The 19,923-nt window shown below is 37.7% G+C and overlaps 1 protein-coding gene across 6 annotated transcripts in view; it reads right to left on the bottom strand.

The window, feature by feature from the left end:
- The window catches only part of ZCCHC4 (zinc finger CCHC-type containing 4), a 47,841-nt gene that overhangs the window by 18,779 nt on the left and 9,139 nt on the right, over window positions 1–19,923 (bottom strand). For 4 of the 6 annotated variants that reach the window (XM_055588179.1, XM_055588174.1, XM_055588177.1 and 1 more), the window contains exons 4-7: window positions 14,879–15,154; window positions 14,371–14,451; window positions 6,132–6,204; window positions 329–479 (exon numbers count right to left, since the gene is read on the bottom strand). In XM_055588179.1, coding sequence (XP_055444154.1) covers window positions 329–479; window positions 6,132–6,204; window positions 14,371–14,451; window positions 14,879–15,154 — 581 coding nt within the window. The remainder of the gene's footprint in view (window positions 1–328; window positions 480–6,131; window positions 6,205–14,370; window positions 14,452–14,878; window positions 15,155–19,923) is intronic. The other 2 variants (XM_055588178.1, XM_055588176.1) reach the window with 2 other exon arrangements.

Here is a 19,923-nt window from a genome sequence, read left to right as displayed (position 1 = left end):
ACAGTACCTGGAACATAGTGGCCATTTAGTAAATAGTAAATAAGTGACAACAGTTCACTGATATTCTGTTAAATGTTCACGGATAATGCCTCCTTATGCCCACCAAAATCAAATATTTTACTTATGAGCCATTTTTCAAACACATAATTAGAATAAAACTAAGTGTATCATGATAAAGTCATCATCAAATAAGCCTATTTTTCAACAAAGAAGAGAACTCAAGGCATGTGTATTTTTTCAGTGCTCTGATTCACTAAGGTCTGCTAATATGTGACAGGAAGTAGATGCATATACATGTTTATTTTGCAGTAAATAATAAATCACACACCTTGGCTGTGACCTTCTTTCCACATAGCAATTAACTTCTTGAATGTAACAGCCAGAGGTTCAACCAAGCCACCAAATGGAGGATCTGTCACCATGATGACTCCTTCACCTTTATCTTCCTGTAAAAATGTCTTGCACACTTCAAGGGCAGCCTGGAACAAACAGAAACTCATTTCTAAATCAGGACTAGAGTCAGGAACTTCGCCGTACTTCAAGGAGAATGCACTGGCTCAGTCTCGCTCTTCATCCTAAACTTCACCCACCCTATCACCCCAGAGTCCCTCAGTGACATCCTGAAGCCTCTCTCATTTGGCCTCATAAGATCTTATCTTCAGGTTCCTTGATAAGTGGGTTTATAAAATTGCAAATTCAAACACCATCACTATCAGAGGACTACACATTTCAAATAGTTAAATTAAAAAACTAAATTTAGTAACCTAAAAGAGAGAAACTCACTATCCATGAAGACTATCTAAAATGCTAAATCCAATTCAACAAACAGAAACTGTGCAACAAACAACAAACAGGGACTGTACTAAACACTGGAGACACAAAGATGAATAAGACATATTTTTCCTATCTGGTTTGTCCACCACCATAATTTCAATTTAATGAGCCACAAATCACCAGTTAAACACGCATGTATTTTTGAGTGCCAGGTAAATGGCAGGCATATTTGAACAATGAAAAGTAAATAAATGCAAGTTCACAAATAACAAAGCTTATCCAGGCCATGAAACTGTGTTACTAACATATTTTCCCAACAAACTAACTGAAGTGTTTTTAGTAATTGCCAACATCCACTGGATCATCAAAAAAGCAAGAGAGTTTCACAAAAACATCTACTTCTGCTTTATTGACTATGCCAAAGCCTTTGACTGTGTGGATCAAAACAAACTGTGGAAAATTCTTCAAGAGATGGGAAAACCAGACCACCTGACCTGCCTCCTGAGAAATCTGCACGCAGATCAGGAAGCAACAGTTAGAACTGGACATGGAACAACAGACTGGTCCCAAATGAGGAAAGGAGTACGTCAAGGCTGTATATTGTCACCCTGCTTATTTAACTTATATGCAGAGTATATCATGAGAAATGCTGGGCTGGATGAAGCACAAGCTGGAATCAAGATTGCTGGGAGAAATATCAATAACCTCAGATATCTAGATGACACCACCCTTATGGTAGAAAGTGAAGAAGAACTAAAGAGCCTCTTAATGAAAGTGAAAGAGGAGAGTGAAAAAGTTGGCTTAAAGCTCAACATTCAGAAAACTAAGATCATGGTATCTGGTCCCATCACTTCATGGCAAATAGATGGGGAAACAATGGAAACAGCGACAGACTTCATTTTGGCGGGGGGGCTCCAAAATCACTGCAGATGGTGACTGTAGCCATGAAATTAAAAGACGCTTACTCCTTGGAAGAAAAGTTATGACCAACCTAGACAGCATTTTAAAAAGTAGAGATATTACTTTGCCAACAAAGGTCCATCTAGTCAAGGCTATGGTTTTTCCAGTAGTCATGTATGGATATAAGAGTTGGACTATAAAGAAAAGCTGAGCGCCAAAGAATTGATGCTTTTGAACTGTGGTGTTGGAGAAGACTCTTGAGAATCCCTTGGACAACAAGGAGATCAAGCAGTCCACTCTAAAGGAAATCAGTCCTGAATATTCATTGGAAGGACTGATGCTGAAGCTGCAGCTCCAATACTTTGGCCACCGGATGAGGAGAACTGACTCATTTGAAGGGACCCTGATGCTGGGAAAGATTGAAGGCAGGAGGAGAAGGGGACGACAGAAGATGAGATGATTGGATGGCATCACTGACACAATGGACATGAGTTTGAGTAGACTCCAGTGATGGACAGGGAGGCCTGGTGTGCTGCAGTCCATGGGGTTGCAAAGAGTTGGACACGAATGAGTGACTAAACTGAACTGAACTAGTAACTGCAAAGTTAACATTAAAAACTGTCCAGTATATTTATCCCTTTTTTGCTTCTGGAAAGATCAACAGGAGACAGACCTATAATACTTGGTCCAGTCTACTGACTTTGTAGTAGCTTTCAAGTACTCATCTATAAAACCAAATCAACACTTAAAGTATACAAAACAGTAGATTTTAAAGTTTAATGGCATTTAAACTTTAATAAACCTATATGTACTTTTGTTCTACTATTAAATCAACTTAGAAGACCCAATTGAAGAAAGGAAAAATCACAACACCCTAATCTCTTTTCTCTAAGAAAGTATTAACTTCCTTCTGGAAGTCCTACAGCAAAGGATGGTGTCAAGAAGGTTAATCATTTTTCAAGTGCTGCCTGACATTTCCTTAACCTGCCTACATGATCAAGGACTAAAATTACAGATGATGTTATTGAAAAACCTTCAAATCCCTAAGAGTTTTAAGCAGAAAAAAAAAAAGTAAACAAAGCCTGAACACTTAATCAAATTTTTAGAAAACATTAAAGAGTATCTTTCCAGTAAGAATCAATGGTGGGGTGTACTGTTCTGAGTGGCTGAAGGTCGTAAGGTTGATCACCTTAGGAAACAAGGCGGGAAATAAGATGCTTGCATATGCCACCACAGCTGACAATAACTTAACTCTTTTCTTCATCTCAGTGGCTGGCATTTTATTTTTTATTTTTAATTTTTTAACTTTACAATATTGTATTGGTTTTGCCATATATCAACATGAATCCGCCACAGGTATACACGTGTTCCCCATCCTGAACCCTCCTCCCTCCTCCCTCCCTGTACCATCCCTCTGGGTTGTCCCAGTGCACCCCCAAGCATCCAGTATCATGCATCGAACCTGGACTGGCGACTTGTGGCTGGCATTTTATTTTATTTTTAAACTTTACATAATTGTATTAGTTTTGCCAAATATCCAAATGAATCCACCACAGGTACACACGTGTTCCTCTGTATACACTTTAACCAACTTAACCATTAAGGTGTATGACATTTTTTATTTTTCGAGAGACTATATTATTTGTTATGAAAAAAATCTTGTACAGTAAACTTCTGCTTTTTAATCCAGTCAACTGTGGAGAGCTTCTGTGCAGTGGCAGAGGCTTAGATCCTCAAAGGTATTTGGTGCCTCAAAGGCTTATATGCCTTCACAGACAGGCACCTTGTAGACACTTAAATACTTCAGTGATTGATTATTAGATGGTAATCTCTACTGAAAACCTTGACTCCCAGTAGGTAGAAAAGGGGCAGACAATAAAATCATTAAACAATAGTTTTCTACAGATCATTCTCTACAGCCGCAGTGCTATTTAGAGGCTGCTCCTAAAACACAGAGAAAGGAGAGCCTGAGTTGGATGACTGTTTTCTTCGAGGAAAGAAAACATGGAGCTCAGTCTTTACAGCTTATTCCAACGGTTATTCTAGAAACTTGCAATGTAATTCTATAAACTCTCAATAAAACTTACATAGAATTTCCTAGAGAAATGCTAATTATGTGTTACTTTCTTGAAATATACAAAATTGCTGGCCAACTGTTAGATATTTAAATGTAATTTTACTCGTCTTTATGGTTCAAAATAAAAAGCAAAGTCATGGTCTAGTATTAAGAACAAATAAATGAATACCTGACCCACTACTACCATCAAGCAGTAACAGAAGCTCAGTTACTCCCTCATCTGTGTCACTAACACCGACAGCACCCCTGAGCTCAAGGCCCCACATTCCAAGAGGCCACCCTGGACACTTGCATGTCAATGTTCTGCCAGCCCCACAAACTCAACAGTTCCAAACGTCACTTACAAACTTCCCACTCTGCATTTTGAAGAATGAAAGATGAACCCAGGTCATGGCCCCACGGTATCTTTGATCTCTTTCCCAGCACAGGTATCACCAAGTCATCTTTTTTTTCCAAATGAGGTGTAATTGCCATGTGTACACATAGTAATTACATCAAGTCTGCTGGTTTCCATCAGTGAAATGTCTTCAGAACCCACTTCTTTCCTCTCCTTTTCCTACTGTCACTGTCTGAGGTGAAAAGCCCCTCTTCATCTACTGTCAAGTGATTTTTCAATTTCTTGTTCTCCTTAAAGCTCATCTAATCAGTCCTCAAATTCTGCTGATTATCAACCACATAAGCCCTTCAGGAAACAGTGAAATACATCTAATTGTAACTGCTATTTACTTCAATACTTGGTTTTCATAGCTTTCACTGCTGAAGAATGTGTATCCCAATGCTAAATTGATTCTGATGGAAGGAGTACTTCATTGGCTATACCTACTAAATCAGGAGACTCACTTTTCAATCCCAACCAACAATTTAGAATCTACTTTCATTTCCTAAATGCATAGGTCTTTTGGTCTTCTTGATTTTCAGTCTGTCAGTTAATATCTTAAAGCACAATATATACTTAAGCATAGTTCACCATTTAAAAAATATAAATATATATGCATATATGTATGGCTATGGGCTTCTCTTATTGCTCAGCTGGTAAAGAATACACCTGCAATGCAGGAGACGTCCGGTTCAATCCTGGGTTGGGAAGATCCCCTAGAGAAGGGATAGGCTACCCACTCCAGGCAGTATTCTTGGGCTTCCCTGGTGGCTCAGACAGTAAAGAATCTGCCTACAATGTGGGAGACCTGGGTTTGATCCCTGGATTGGGAAGATCCTCTGCAGAAGGACATGACAACCCACTCCAGTATTCTTGCCTGGAGAACCCCCATGGACTGAGGAGCCTGGAGAGCTGCAGTCCATGGGGTCACAAAGAGTTGGACACGACTGAGCAATTAAACACAGCACAGCACAGCACAGCACATGTGTGGATATGCTTCAGGTAGTCTTGATAATTTCAAATATTTTAGGCCAGCCTTCTGTCAGGTATGATTACTTGTTGGTTACAGATTTTATCTTGTAATGGGACTAACAAAGAGTTCAAAACAAGATTAGAAATATCAGTTCTTGCTATGTTGTTTATTCACAAGGACATTATTAACATCATACTAAAAGAAGGTTTTTTTTTTTAAGCCACTCTCCTTTTTTTAAGGCTAATTTTTAAGCGCAGTTTTAAGTTTACAGTGAAACTGAGAGGAAGGTTCAGAGATATCCTACATACCCCCTGCTCCTACCCCTCCCCCATTCCAATATCCCCCACCAGAGTGGGACATCTGTTAAAAGTGATGAACCTAAACTGACACATCATTATCACCTAGAGTTCATAGATTGGGGTTAACTCTTGACACTGTCTATTTTTTAAGGATTAGTTTAATAAAACCATAAATCCCCTTAACCAGGACATGAAATTTATCAGAGGGGAAGACATCAAACAACTAACCACAGAATTATTTAATTACAGTATCGTAAATCTACAAAGGAGAACCTGACCTTGTCTGAAGGTAGGAGAAGCTGGAGAAAGGAACTTGGAACAGGGTTCTGAAGAATGCGGTGAAATTAACAGGGCAAAGAGGGAGTGGAAAAAAGAGGGAACAGCATGGCAAAAGCCCCTGTGATGGAAAGCCCAGCCTGAGACGAATGTCATATGCCCTGAATACAAACAGCAAAGCAGGAACGGAAAGAAGACAGGCTGGAGGGCGGCAGGGTCAAATCACACAAAGCTACATGGGTCTTGCTGAGAAAGTAGGTCTTTACCCAAGAAGCAGTGAAATGCATGAAAGGTGAATAACATGATCACCCCTAGATGCTCGATAACACTCAGTGAACAAACAAAAGTAAATATCAATAAATGGAGGAACAGCCACCATTTGCTCTTGAGAGACTGTAGAAAAATAATGAAGGAAATACAAGAAAAGAAGAAAGAGATAATGGTCATAACTCTTACCTTTCCATCAAAGAAGTGATGGTTAAACATATTATAATGGCAAAAACTATCTTCCATATAAAACTGTGAATACCTGTAAAATAATTTATTACTGTAGTTACTTGTCTGGTAACAGACATATAGCAAATAAATGTAAACTAAATTTTAAAATTATGAAATCACACCTTAAATAAAATCAATTTCATCATCCTTCAGGTTTCTGAAATAAAGAATACGTTCCCCAAACCTCAAGAAGCTAACAATAGTGGATGAATAACAAACTTAGATTATGGTCCCAAGTTTTAATAAGTCAGTGGGAAAACTACAGAAAACTCATATACAAAAAACACATATTCCTGTGGACCAGAAGATTATAAATAAATAATTATGTTCCTGATAGATTATTATGCATTTTAAGCTTGAGTTGGTTTGGCAGTTAAAATATGTCTCTCATAGCTAATAACTTTAAGGAAAATACTGAATCAACATTTCTGCTCAATAGCTGTTATTTTCTTCTGTGGCTAACAAAAAAGGTATTTAATACAGTTTTTTTGTCTACTGCAAATTAGCTTAACAAAATATGCTTCTTAATACATAAGAAAAAGAATTTATGTGCATTTCATATTTACTGAATTAGTGCCAGGAAAGAGGATATTTATTTACTGATTGAATCATTTTATTCTTCTAACATACTACTTTAAAATGCAATCACTAATGAATGGGAACACCAGCTTTGGGTATTAACACATTATAATTTCTACTAATTTACTAGGCAAAATTCATACCACATTTATGGCTTAAACTTGCATTTGCTTGATTTCTTACAAAACTGAAATTTCTTTCTTCCTTAATTTTATTTGTACTGCCTATCTCTGTTTTCCCCATTTATGTTTATGGGTCTTAATGTCTTTCTTGCTGACTTCTGAGGGTTTTCTTTGTGTAATATAGAAACCTCTTTCATCTCAATAGGATTCTGAACTTCCATAGTTTTGTCAAAAACAATTCACACAGGACCACACCATCCTTCTACAGAACACATAAGCTAGTGGAAAGACTGAAAAAAATCATGGACAGATACTTACTTATACAACTTCTTACCGAATCATGATAGAGGCACTTCTTTGCTTCTACTTCTACTCACAGTTATTTAATACCATCTGCATGATCACCAACCATGTTGAGTATTTAATACAATGGACAAGCCTAGTTTATCCTCTTTCTATTACACCGTGACTAAGAGTACAGCTCGAGAGTCAGGGGGCATGGTTTAAAACTCTTAAGTCTCTCAGTTACTAGCTGTATAACTTTAGTAATTTATTTTACCTATCTGAGCCCCAGTTTCTTCATCTGCAAAATGGGAAAATGATTTCTACCCCATAGGACTAGGTAAGAATACATAAGATAATTATGTAAAGTGCTTAATACAATGCCAGCTATAAAGCACATACTGAGATTTCAGGTATCATTATTTTAATAAATACCAGCTATAAAGATTTATGTCTCAATGTCTCTAATATTAAGGAATTAGGTTTATGTCCAACCAAAATTTCTCCTCCTGTAATCTAAACCCATTTCCTCTTATTCTGTGGAGACAGAAGAACATCTATTCACCATTCTCAATACAATATCCCTTAATATCATTTAAGATACTGTTAGTACATCTGCTGACATAAATTTAAACTGAAGAAATAAACAGAAGGCTTAAATAACAGAAAATATTTAAACTATACACTGTAACCTAAGGAACACTCCAAAAACTGTGGGACAATGTCAATTACCATTATTTAACAAATGTCTTCCTCTTTAACCAAATCCCAAATAGCTGATAATATATCCATATCAATTATTTAATTTACATATATATTAAGACTAGTACAGCTGTAGATCAACCATCACTGAGGTGTTCTCCCTTGCACTGCTTTGTGTGAGCAAGGGAAAAATACAATCCCTTTTTTTTAATTAAAATTTTTTATTTTAATTAGAGGCTAATTACTTTACAATATTGTATTGGTTTTGCCATACATCAACATGAATCCGCCACGGGTGTACACGTGTTCCCAATCCTGAACCCCCCTCCCACCTCCCTCCCCATACCATCCCTCTGGGTCATCCCAGTGTACAATCCCTTTTTAAATGTATTTCTACTGCCCTCCACTTTTTTCACTGCTTCACAATGCAATAGATATTTTTTTAATTAAAAAATAAAATGTTATTTACATAAAATTCAGCACAGCACACTTGTCCAAAATGTTCTCAGTAGCAGTGGGCAGAGCCAGAGAGAGAAAAAAGCCAAGGTTTCAGCTCTAAGCTTCCATCAAACACAAATAAGGGAGCATAATTATTCATATTTTAAATTACAAAAAAGCACTCAACATTACCCTCTTAAAATGAAATTGGCCACAAAGAATTATTCTCTCCATTGAATAAGGCAAACAAAACCAATCAGAAATGCATACACTTGAAAACTGCTCAAAAGGACATCCATTTAATTTGGCCATTCATTCTCTTTAAATGAGAGCCAGTTACCAAGTATGAAACATGTTCTACACACAGGAAATGTAATCAAGAGCTGAACAAAATTAGTTCACGAAATGAACTTAAGAAATTCAGCTTTTTGATATAACTTTATTTGGATGTAGTTTGCCAAACAGAATTTCACATCTTTCATGCTAAAATTGGAGCATACAGAAATCCATCTTAGCAAATGTTAACTTCATATCTTCTTTTTCTTGTTGCTCACTTGCTAAGTCGCATCTGATTCTTTGCAACTCCATGGATTGCGGCATGCCAGGCTTCACTGTCCTTCACTATCTCCTGGACTTTGCTCAAACTCATGTCCATCAAGTCAGTGATGCAATCCAAACATTTCATCCACTGTCACCCCTTTCTTCTCCTGCCCTCAATCCTTCCCAGCATCATGGTCTTTTCCAGTGAGATAGCTCTTTGCATCTGGTGGCCAAAGTACTGAAGCTTCAGCTTCAGCATCAGCATCAGTCCTTCCAATGAATATTCAGGATTAACTGGCTGGATCTCCTTGCTGTCCAAGGGACTCTCAAGAGTCTTCTCCAGCACCACAATTCAAAAGAGTCAGTTCTGTGGCACTCAGCCTTTTTTATGGTCCAACTTTCATACATACATGACTACTGGAAAAATCACAGCTTTGATTATATGTACCTTTGTCAGCAAACTGATGTCTCTGCCTTTTAAAACACTGTCTAGGTTTGTCATAGCTTTTCTTCCAAGGAGAAAGTATCTTTAATTTCATGTAGTCACTGTTTGTAGTGATTTTGGAGGCCAAGAAAATAAAATCTGTCACTGTTTCCACTTTCCCCCCCCATCTATTTGCTGTGAAGTGATGGGACTATATGTCATGATCTTCTTTTTTTGAATGCTGAGTTTTAAGCCAGCTTTTTCACTCTCCCCTTCATCAAGGGGCTCTTTAGTTCCTCTTTGCTTTCTGCCGTTATAGAGTGGTATCAACTGCACGTCTAAGGTTGTTGATATTTCTCCTGGCAATCTTGATTCTAGCTTGTGATTCATCCAGTCTGGCATTTCGCATGATGTATTCCACATATAAGTTACATAACCAAGGTGACAGTATACAGCCTTGACATGCTGTCTTTCCCAATTTTGAACCAGCCCATTGTTCTATGTCCGGTTCTAACGGCTGCTTCTTGACCTGCATAGAGATTTCTCAAGAGACAGGTAAGGTGATCTGGTATTTCCATCTCTTTATGAAGTTCATATCTTAGATGTTCAGAAAAGGGCATTTAGGACTTCCCTGGTGGTCCAGTGGTTAAGAATTCACCTGCCAATGCAGGGGACATGGATTCTACCCATGGTCCAGGAAGATTTGACATGCTACAAGGCAACTACGACTGCGAGCCACAGCATCTCAGCCTGCACTCTAGAACCTGTGCTCTGCAACAAGAAAACCCACTGCAATAAGATGCCCATTTGCTGCAACTGGAGAAAGCCCATACGCAGAGACCCAATGCAGGCAAAAATAAATGGAAGGAGAGAGGGAAGGAAAGGAAAGAACATGTACAGCACGTATACACAGAGCCCTAGAGTTGGGTTCTCTGCAGCTCTGCAAAGACCTTCTGTAGGGCAACAACAAGCCAAATTCAAAGTGCCAAAGGAACTATCTACTGCCACACTATACTACACAGGAATGTTTCCCTGATTTAATTGTGGTCTCTGTGAAAAATGTGAACCAACTCCACACTCCATCATAATGTAAATACAGGCAACAGGCAGAGTTCATTCTGACTAGTAACATATTTCAGTTAAACCGGCTTTCTCTTAGCACTCAGTGCGGACCTTTTACAGAACTGACTCAAAAATAGAGTAGCTTTCAAAGAAGCTAAGCCAGGAGACCATAGTTCAATACCTTCAGCTTTTGTTTGCAACACACACAGAGGTTTGCAGACACAGAAAGAAAAAAGCATCTGTGTGTTCCATAGGTTACAAAACAACTTTATCTACATTACCTACTCCCTACTTAGACCAGGGGATTTAACTATAGGCTCAAGAAAGGTGAAACTGCAAGGTATGGCATTTAAGGCAAAAGAGTCAAAGCACAATATAAATCTTTCAAGTTAAAAGTAAACCAGTAATAAGACTTAGAATTTATTTTTAAGCAATTTTTAAAAATTAATGTGACAATGATTAACTTAAAAAAAATAATACTAGTAAATCAGATAAGATGCAAAAAAGAGTTTTGGAGAACAGTGCACACTGATGCGAATATGCTTCACTTACTTCACACTACTGAATGGTATACTTAAAAAACTGGCTAACATGGTAAATGTTATACTATGTATATTTTATTGCAACTTAAAAAAAAAAAGCAAGTAAATCAGGGCATGAGCAATGAACAACACAAAATAAAATTTTTTTAAAATTTAATTTACAAAAACAACAGAAAGAATGAAGTGTTTAGGAATAAATTTAACAGAAGAAGTGCAAGTCCTACACACTGAAAACTATAAAATATTGTTTAAAGAAATTAAAGAAGAGCTAAATAAATGGAAAGATAGCTCATATTCATTAAACAGAACACTTAAGATGGAAAGATGTGGGTTTGACCTCTGGGTCAGGAAGATCCCCTGGGGAAAGACACAGCAACCCACTCCAGTGTTTTTGCCTGGGAAATCCCATGGACAGAGAAGCCCAGTGGACTATATAGTGCATGGGGTCACAAGAGTTGGATACAACTTAGTAACATGGACTGCAGCCTACCAGGCTCCTCTGTCCATGGGATTTTCCAGGCAAGAGGACTGGAGTGGGTTGCCACTGCCTTCTCCAAGTAACTAAACAACAACCCCTCAAATTGATCTACAAATTCAATGTGACTCCTATAAAAAGCTCAGCTAGCTTTTTACATAAACTGACTAGGTAGTTCTAAAATTCATACAGAAATGCAATAAACCCACAATAGCCAAAATAATCTCGAAAAAGAATTGAGTTGAAAGATACACACTTCCCAAGTTCAAAACTCACTACAAAAAAACAATTGAGATTGCATGGGCCTGGCATAAGGACAGACACAGATAAATGGAATAGAATCTAAGGTCTACAGATAAATCCACAGATACATGGTCACGTGGTTTTCAATAAGGTTCCAAAAGCATTCCATGGGAAAAGAATAATCATTTAAACAATGATGCCAAGGCAACTGGATGTCCACATGTAAAGAATGAAACTGGACCCCTACCTCACATCATACTAAAAAATTAACTCAAAATTAACTAAATGTAAGAACTAAAAATTAAAAACTCTTAGAAGAAAAGACGTATAAATATTCACGCTTTTAGACTAGGTAATAGTTTCTTGGTATGACACCTAAAACACAAGCAACCAAAGAAAAGAGAATAACTTTTGACTACATAAAAGTGAAAAGACAACTCACAGAATGAGACAAAATATTTATGAATTATATATCTGATAAGAGTCTAGTACCCAGAATACATTAAGTACTCTTTCAACTCAACAATAAGACAAATAATCAATTTTTAAAATTGAGCAAATGACTGAATAGACATTTTTCCAAAAAGATAAACAATTGGCCATAAGTTCATGAAAAGATGCTCAACATCATTACCACAATGAGACACTATTTCAGAAAGACAGACAGTAACAAGTGTTCATGAGCATGTGAAGAAACTGGAACTCTCATATATTGCTGTTGGGAAAGAAAAACTGTGCAGTTACCTTGGAAAACAGTTTGGGAGTCCTTTAAGAAGTTAAACATAGGATTACCATAGGACAATTATGACTGTGACTTTGGTCAAGTTATTTAATTTCTTTGTACCTCAGTTTTCTATTCTGAGGAAAGGAGAATGTTAATAGCATCTATCCTAGAGGGCTACTGTGGGGACCAAAGAATTTAGAATAGGGTTTGACATGTGACAAGCATTTACTAAATATCAGTTATAGTTAATATTTCATGTTATTATAAGAACTCAAAAGTTAAATTTCTACCTTTAAAATAATACCTTTATAATCATTTAATAATACTTTAGGAAATAAACAAGGTAGTTAAAAAAGAAATTGATATATTCACTCAATGGAATAGTATACGGTCATAAAAGGAAGTACATTTAGATGCTACGACATGGAGGAATCTTGACAACATTATGCTAAGTGAAAAAGGTCAGACACAAAGGGCATATACTGTATGATTCCATTTATATAAAATATCCAGAAGAGACAAATCCAGATGAAAGACAGAAGACTGACGCTTATCAGGAGAAGTAAGGAGCTTATCAGGAGAAGTAAGGAGTCTCTCTTTAGCGTGATTAAAAATGTTCTGGAATTATGGGTGATAGATTGCAGATAAAAAACAGTGAATATACCAAAAACTGCTAAAATACACACTTTAAAATGGTCTATTTTAAATGAGTTATATCTCAGTTTAAAAAAAGAAATTGAGTTTATCTGTAAGAAGTCTGTATTATCACTCATGGAATTTCATTTTCCCGAAGATTACTAACATCAAATAGGTATTTGTAAAGAGTGTGCTTGTCTTGTTAATAAGGAATGAGAGTTGCAGAAAATGTGGGTTATTTCTGAGACACATATAGGCTTACAGTAGATAACCCAAAGCTAACTTGGAAATCGAAAGAAAATTAAATGATGAAAGCTGTACTTTTTATTGTGACTTCTACACTTTAAAATTCTGTCTGCCTTGTTTTTAGGGAGAAAAAGCATATGTAATTTCACAGAGAATCTGAGTAGTACTGGAGAGAACACAACTACTACTGGACTATTGGCCAAGTAGGTTCTATCAGATTTAAAAAAAAAAAACTCAAAGACTGATTCCTTCAATACACTCAAGAACAAGAAAAATATACTAAGGACATGGTATCTCACAGACTTACCATAAACTCCTAGAATTCAAACAATTACAGAAAATAGGAAGAGTGCTTCAAGTTTACAGAATCAGAGAGTCTGTGGATGGACACATCTGCCATCCTGTGCCGTAAATCAAAAATCTGTATCTTCTCAATTACAACCAGAGGGAAGACTCAAAACGTGGTCCACTGTCTCATCTGTTTGTTCCAACATATCAGGTGCTGTTTAAATTCTGATTCTCTCCCACAAAGCTTATCTGTTTGCTTATTAATTAGCCTCTGCCTCAGGACCTATTTCCTAGTTAGCACTCCCTTCAGTTCAGGCTTTGCCCAGTGAAAGGTAGTATGCACATCCTTCATTAAAAACATTAAAATACACATCTTATCCCATTTAAGACATAATGATAAAACAAAATCCTAGAGGAAATTCAGAATTACCCTTGAAAAGTAAGTATATAAGAAGAAATTTCACTCAATAGAAATGTATGTCTAAATTATAAGCCAAAGACAACTAGATACATTCACAGAAAAAATTTAGGAAGCATACTAGCAAAAAGCCTACTGCCTCCCTGTCAGCTGGTAAAGAATCCTCCTGCAATGCAGGAAACTGGGGTTCGATCCCTGGGTTGAGAAGAACCCTTAGAGAAGGGAAAGGCTACCCACTCCAGTATTCTGGCCTGGAGAATTCCACAGACTATATAGTCCATGGGGTCGCAAAGAGTCGGCCACAACTGAGTGACTTTCACTTTTACATGTTGAGTTTATCTAACTGAAGAAATACCTTATAAACAATTACTACTTCTATATTAAGTAAAGGATTGTAACAGGATTAGTAAAAGGAAAACATTAAAAAGAAACAGAACACAATGAAGGAGAATAAATATTATACTTTGTAAACCTACCGAAAATCAATATCCAACAAAAGGCTTCTAATGTTAGACTTCGTGCCACCTGATTCTTTCAACCTGATCAGCTCATGTAACCTAAAGCAATTAGTGAAAGCAAATTTAGTAAGAAACGACTAATGTCACATGTAACAAACAAAAAACCCATCAGTGGTCTCCTGATATTTCTAACATTTCAATGAAACACTGAAGACAATTTGGCAGGTATAAGCAAAGTTTCAATTTCAAAGTATTTTTAAATGTTGGATCTCATCTAAAACAGAAAACTCTAGAATTAATAGTAAATAACTGAAGATTCAAACCAGAATCTTCTATCATACATCAGAAATCTGTAAAGATTTCTCTTGAATGGAATAAAAATTACAAACTCCTTCAGAAAAGGACTATACTGTATACTTAAGGTTGCATGTTGTTCCCTCTATACAGTAAATAACTACTCACTACATTTTCTTACAGTTTAGAAAGTGGTGATGGGAGAAGCCTTTAAAACACTGTTATCACATACCTTGGGGTCCCAACACACAGTACTCTTCTGAATCCAAGGTTCGAGAGCAGGTCTACCAAGAACAGACAGCTCCGGTCAGCAAACAAATACTGGGCATTTGTCTTCTTGTTTTCCAGTGGATAGAGGAGTTTACTGGGCCTTTTTAACTGGGTGATAGAAACATCACCCACTACCTGATGTTCATGATGCTTCTCCGCATCATCCGGTAGCAGCAACTGCTGACAACTCTGACAAAACTTTCTCTGAGACAAGGGCAACTCGATCAACTTCAAGTACCTTCAAGATGCGACAACACACAAAGCAATACAGTCTCAGTTGGTTACTGTAAAGGCATTTGAGTTTTGCCAGTTTTAATATGCAAAAAGTATTACTTCTTCAAGAGTGCTGTGCGTGCAAGCATGCATGCTAAGTCACTTCAGTCGTGTCCAACTCTTTGCAGCCCTACGGACTGTAGCCCACCAGATTCCTCTGTCCATGGGACTCTCCAGGCAAGAATACTGGATTGGGTTGCTGTGCTCTCCTCCAGGGACTCTTCCCGATCCAGGGATCAAACCTGTGTCTCTTATGTCTCCTGCATTAGCAGACTGGTTCTTTAACCACTAGCACCACCTGGGAAGCCCAAAGAGTGCTGTATGAGGAAGTAATGGTACAAAAAACTCTGTGGAATGTTGGCTAGAATTTATGTCTGGCTGCATACCTAAAGCAGAAATGGATCAGCGATTTCATAAGAATTGAGATGCTCCAATTTAGCACTGGATAAAGATCAATATTCATTTAAAATGTGAATATAATATATTACTCAAACAACTTAGTAGTAATGGAGACTACTATCACCTTTAAATTTATTGACAAATCCATGTATTTCAACTTGGAAGTGTTAACCAGTCTGGCTCAGTAAGACAGTCATTTTAAAATGAGAAATTAAGATCATTCTTCAATTTCTTATGGCATACTTAGCAAGAAAAATTACCTCTTAAAAGAAAAAATGTTCCCACAAAGTTTCTCTATTCTTAGCAGTATTGATGGAGGCAGTTTTGAGAAGCTCACGTGCAAAACAGCAAAACATTCTGTCCTGCTCATCTCTGGGGTTCCACAGGCTGGTATGCAGAAACGCCCTTCTGGGGGGCTTTTCTGCTGCTCCACAGGGTTTTGGAGCTGGAGTCACAGAGACCAGTAACTCACCAAGCCAGCACTTTGGAGGACTCAGAGGAATCCTTCATCTCTCAAGCACTTAAAGTTAAGCAGAGAAATTTGGTTTTGATGCTGTGCCAACAATCTTCTGACAATGAGTTACTGGAACCTGGAGAATAGGAACTGTGTGCAGTACCACAGGCATTTTATGGTGGACATCAGCCCATTTCATGAGATCAAGCCCTGAGCCTTTGGAGTGGGAGCACTGACTCCAAGACCCTAGACTACCACAGAACTATCAAATAGTGAGAACTCTTGAATACAAGACCTGGCATCATCGAACTACCAGTATCACCCTGTGCAGGAGGCCTCATCTAAACAATAAACAAAACAAAAATACAAACCCCATCATCAGCAAACAGGATTACCACCTCACTCAGCCTTGCCCATCAGAGGAAAAACATACAAACAAACAAACACTCAGCACAAACCTCACCCTATTCAAAGCTTACACAAACCAATGGATCAACCGTAGGAGGGCAGAAACCAAAAGGAAAAAAGAATTCAACCTTGAAACTTGGGAAAAGGAGACCTCAAACACAGTAAGTTAAAAAAATAATAATAATGAAAAGGCAGAGAAATACCACACAAATGAAGGAACAAACTAGAAACACAGAAGTCCAAATAAATGAACAGGAAAGAGGCAAACTACCTAAAAAAGAATTCAGAGTAATGATATTAAAGGTGATAAAAAATCTTGAAAACAAAATGGAGAAAATGCAAGAATCAATTAACGAAGACCTAGAAGAATTAAAGAATAAACATACAGAGACAAACAACACAATTACTGAAATTAAAAATACTCTAGAAGTAATCAATAGCAGAATATCTGAAACATAAGAACAAATCAGTGAGCTGGAAGAGAAAATGGTGGAAATAAACTTCTGAAGAGCAGAATAAAGTGAAAAGAATTGAGGAGAGTGTCATGGACCTCTGGGAAAATATCAAATGCACTAACATTCGAATTATAGGGATCCCAAAAGCAGAGAAAAAGAAAGGGTATGAGAAAATTTTTAAGAGATTGTAGCTGAAAATTTCCCCAACATGGAAAAGGAAATAAGCAAGTTCAAGAGGCACAGAGAGTCCCATACAGGATAAACCCAAGGACAAATACACCAAGACACATACTAATCAAACTAACAAAGACTAAACACAAAGTTCAGTTCAGTTCAGTCGCTCAGTCGTGTTCGACTCTTTGTGACCCCATGAACTACAACACACCAGGCCTCCCTGTCCATCACCAGCTCCCAGAGCCTACCCAAACCCATGTCCACTGAGTCGGTGACGCCATCCAACCATCTCATCCTCTGTCATCACCCTCTCCTCCTGCCCTCAATCTTTCCCAGCACCAGGGTCTTTTCTAATGAGTCAGCTATTTGCATTAGGTGGCCAAAGTAATGGAGTTTCAGCTTCAACATCAATCCTTCCAATGAACACCCAGGACTGATCTCCTTTAGGATGGACTGGTTGGATCTCCTTGCAGTCCAAGGGACTCTCAAGAGTCTTCTCAAACACCGCAGTTCAAAAGCATCAATTCTTCGGCACTCAGCTTTCTTTATAGTCCAACTCTCACATCCATACATGACCACTGGAAAAACCATAGCCTTGACTAAATGGACCTTTGTTGACAAAGTAATGTCTCTGCCTTTTAATATGCTGTCTAGGTTGGTTATAACTTTCCTTCCAAGGAGTAAGCGTCTTTTACTTTCATGGCTGCAATCACCATCTGCAGTGATTTTGGAGCCCAAAAAATAAAGTCAGTCACTGTTTCCCCATCTATTTGCCATGAAGTGATGGGACCAGACGCCATGATCTTCATTTTCTGCATGCTGAGCTTTAAGCCAACTTTTTCGCTCTCCTTTTTCACTTTCATGAAGAGGCTCTTTAGTTCTTCTTCACTTTCTGCCACAAGGGTGGTGTTATCTGAGTATATGAGGTTATTAATATTTCTCCCAGCAATTTCTTAGATAAAAGTGCCTTAGGAAAGCAAGTTTTGTTATTGGATGATGCTAAAGCTGAAACTCCAGTACTTTGGCCACCTCATGTGAAGAGTTGACTCATTGGAAAAGACTCTGATGCTGGAAGGGATTGGGGGCAGGAGGAGAAGGGTACGACAGAGGATGAGATGGCTGGATGGCATCACCGACTCGATGGACGTGAGTTTGCGTGAACTCCAGGAGTTGGTGATGGACAGGGAAGCCTGGCGTGCTACGATTCATGAGGTCGCAAAAAGTCGGACATGACTGAGCGACTGAACTGAACTGAACTGACTAAAAAGAAAAAAATAGAGATTAAATTTCTAATTGTAAAAAAAACAACAACAAAGAATAAAGGCATTAAATATTTTTGGACTTGGAAGAATACGGGTTACACGGTTTTATAATCTGGGTACTTCATGCAGAAACTGCTGGACAGTTGGATGTCACAGAGAAAGGGCAACTTTTCCAGTCAGGAGCAGTTCAGAAAGTTTGAGGACAGATTTCTTCAAGAAGGTGAAGCTGAGAGATTATGCTACATCTAAATGTTTTGAGGGAGTTCAGACAACAGGCAGAGAGTTTGCAGTTGAATCATTTCTGAAGCACATAAATAATTAAACAGACAGTCATTACAAAACAAATAAACCCAAAACTGTTATTAGCTAGTTGGAAAACAAAAGTTGTGCAGAAAAGAAGTTATTATGATTAATACATGTTTTAATATAAATGGAATCACACAATAGCCACATGGATATTTTGATGTAAATTATTTTTTAATTAATAAAAGCCTTTTTTATGAAAGAATTAAAACTGCTGGAGGATAAATTTCAGCCAAAGAAACAACAGTAGACTGTCAGTCAGCACTAAATCCATTTGACCACAGCCTAATATGAGGAAAAAATATGAGTATCAGAGTATAAAATGGAAACAATAAAAATCCAAATAAAACCAGCAGAGGAAGGGGAAGAGAAAGTGGGAGTTAGCAGAAGTATAGTGATTTTCTCATGTTTTAGAGCCATAGGCCAAAAGATACAATTTAAAACTGAAAAATCAAGTAAAAGTGCTATAAGCAATAATCAAAGGTATGAGGTTAACCCTAAAAAGAAATAATCAACTGAAATCAGATAGTAACTATAGAGAAGGAAAGACAGAGGAAGAAGAAATATATAAAGTCACCATTTCTCATTTTTAGATGAAGGAAGGCAATATAAAAAAAAAAATTAAATCTGGTTTAAAAAACCACAAAGGCAACCATGAAAACACAAATACAGAAGGAAAGCACATTAAAAAAATAAAAGCAAACACAGACCATAGAGTGAAAGAGAATAAAAAGAAGCAATAAAAATCATACAACAAAACCAGGACCAAGCGTATCTATTGTACCTACCATTAAAACAGGCTAAATAAACCCACCCATTAGAAGAAAGACTGGATCACAAAAGCAAAATCCAATCAGCCTATTTCATCACTTCTAAGATGCATATATTTTCATATTTTAGCGTGGAGGATATTGAGACATGATTTAAAACTGCCACCAGCCAGCCTGTAGGTGGAGTGTCACTGCCCTCATCCTATGACTCAGTCCCGAAACACAAAGTTATTGTACTGCAGTCAAGGGCCAAACCAGAGCAACAGAGCCGAGGCACGTAAGTTGCTTCAGTTGTGTCTGACTCTTTGCGACCCTATGGACTGTAGCCTGCTAGGCTCCTCTGTCCATGGGATTCTCCAGGCATTAGTAGTAGAGTGGGTTGCCATGCCCTTCTCCAGGAGATCTCCTCAATCCAGGGGTCAAACCCACATCTCTTACAACTCCTGCACTGGCAGGCGGGTTCTTTACCACTAGCACTGCCTAAAGAAGCCCTGGGAACTGAAGCACAC

The sequence above is a fragment of the Bubalus kerabau genome, chromosome 7 (genome assembly GCF_029407905.1).
Source record: "Bubalus kerabau isolate K-KA32 ecotype Philippines breed swamp buffalo chromosome 7, PCC_UOA_SB_1v2, whole genome shotgun sequence".
NCBI lineage: Eukaryota > Metazoa > Chordata > Mammalia > Artiodactyla > Bovidae > Bubalus > Bubalus kerabau.
This window is presented reverse-complemented; position numbering and strand designations above follow the sequence as displayed.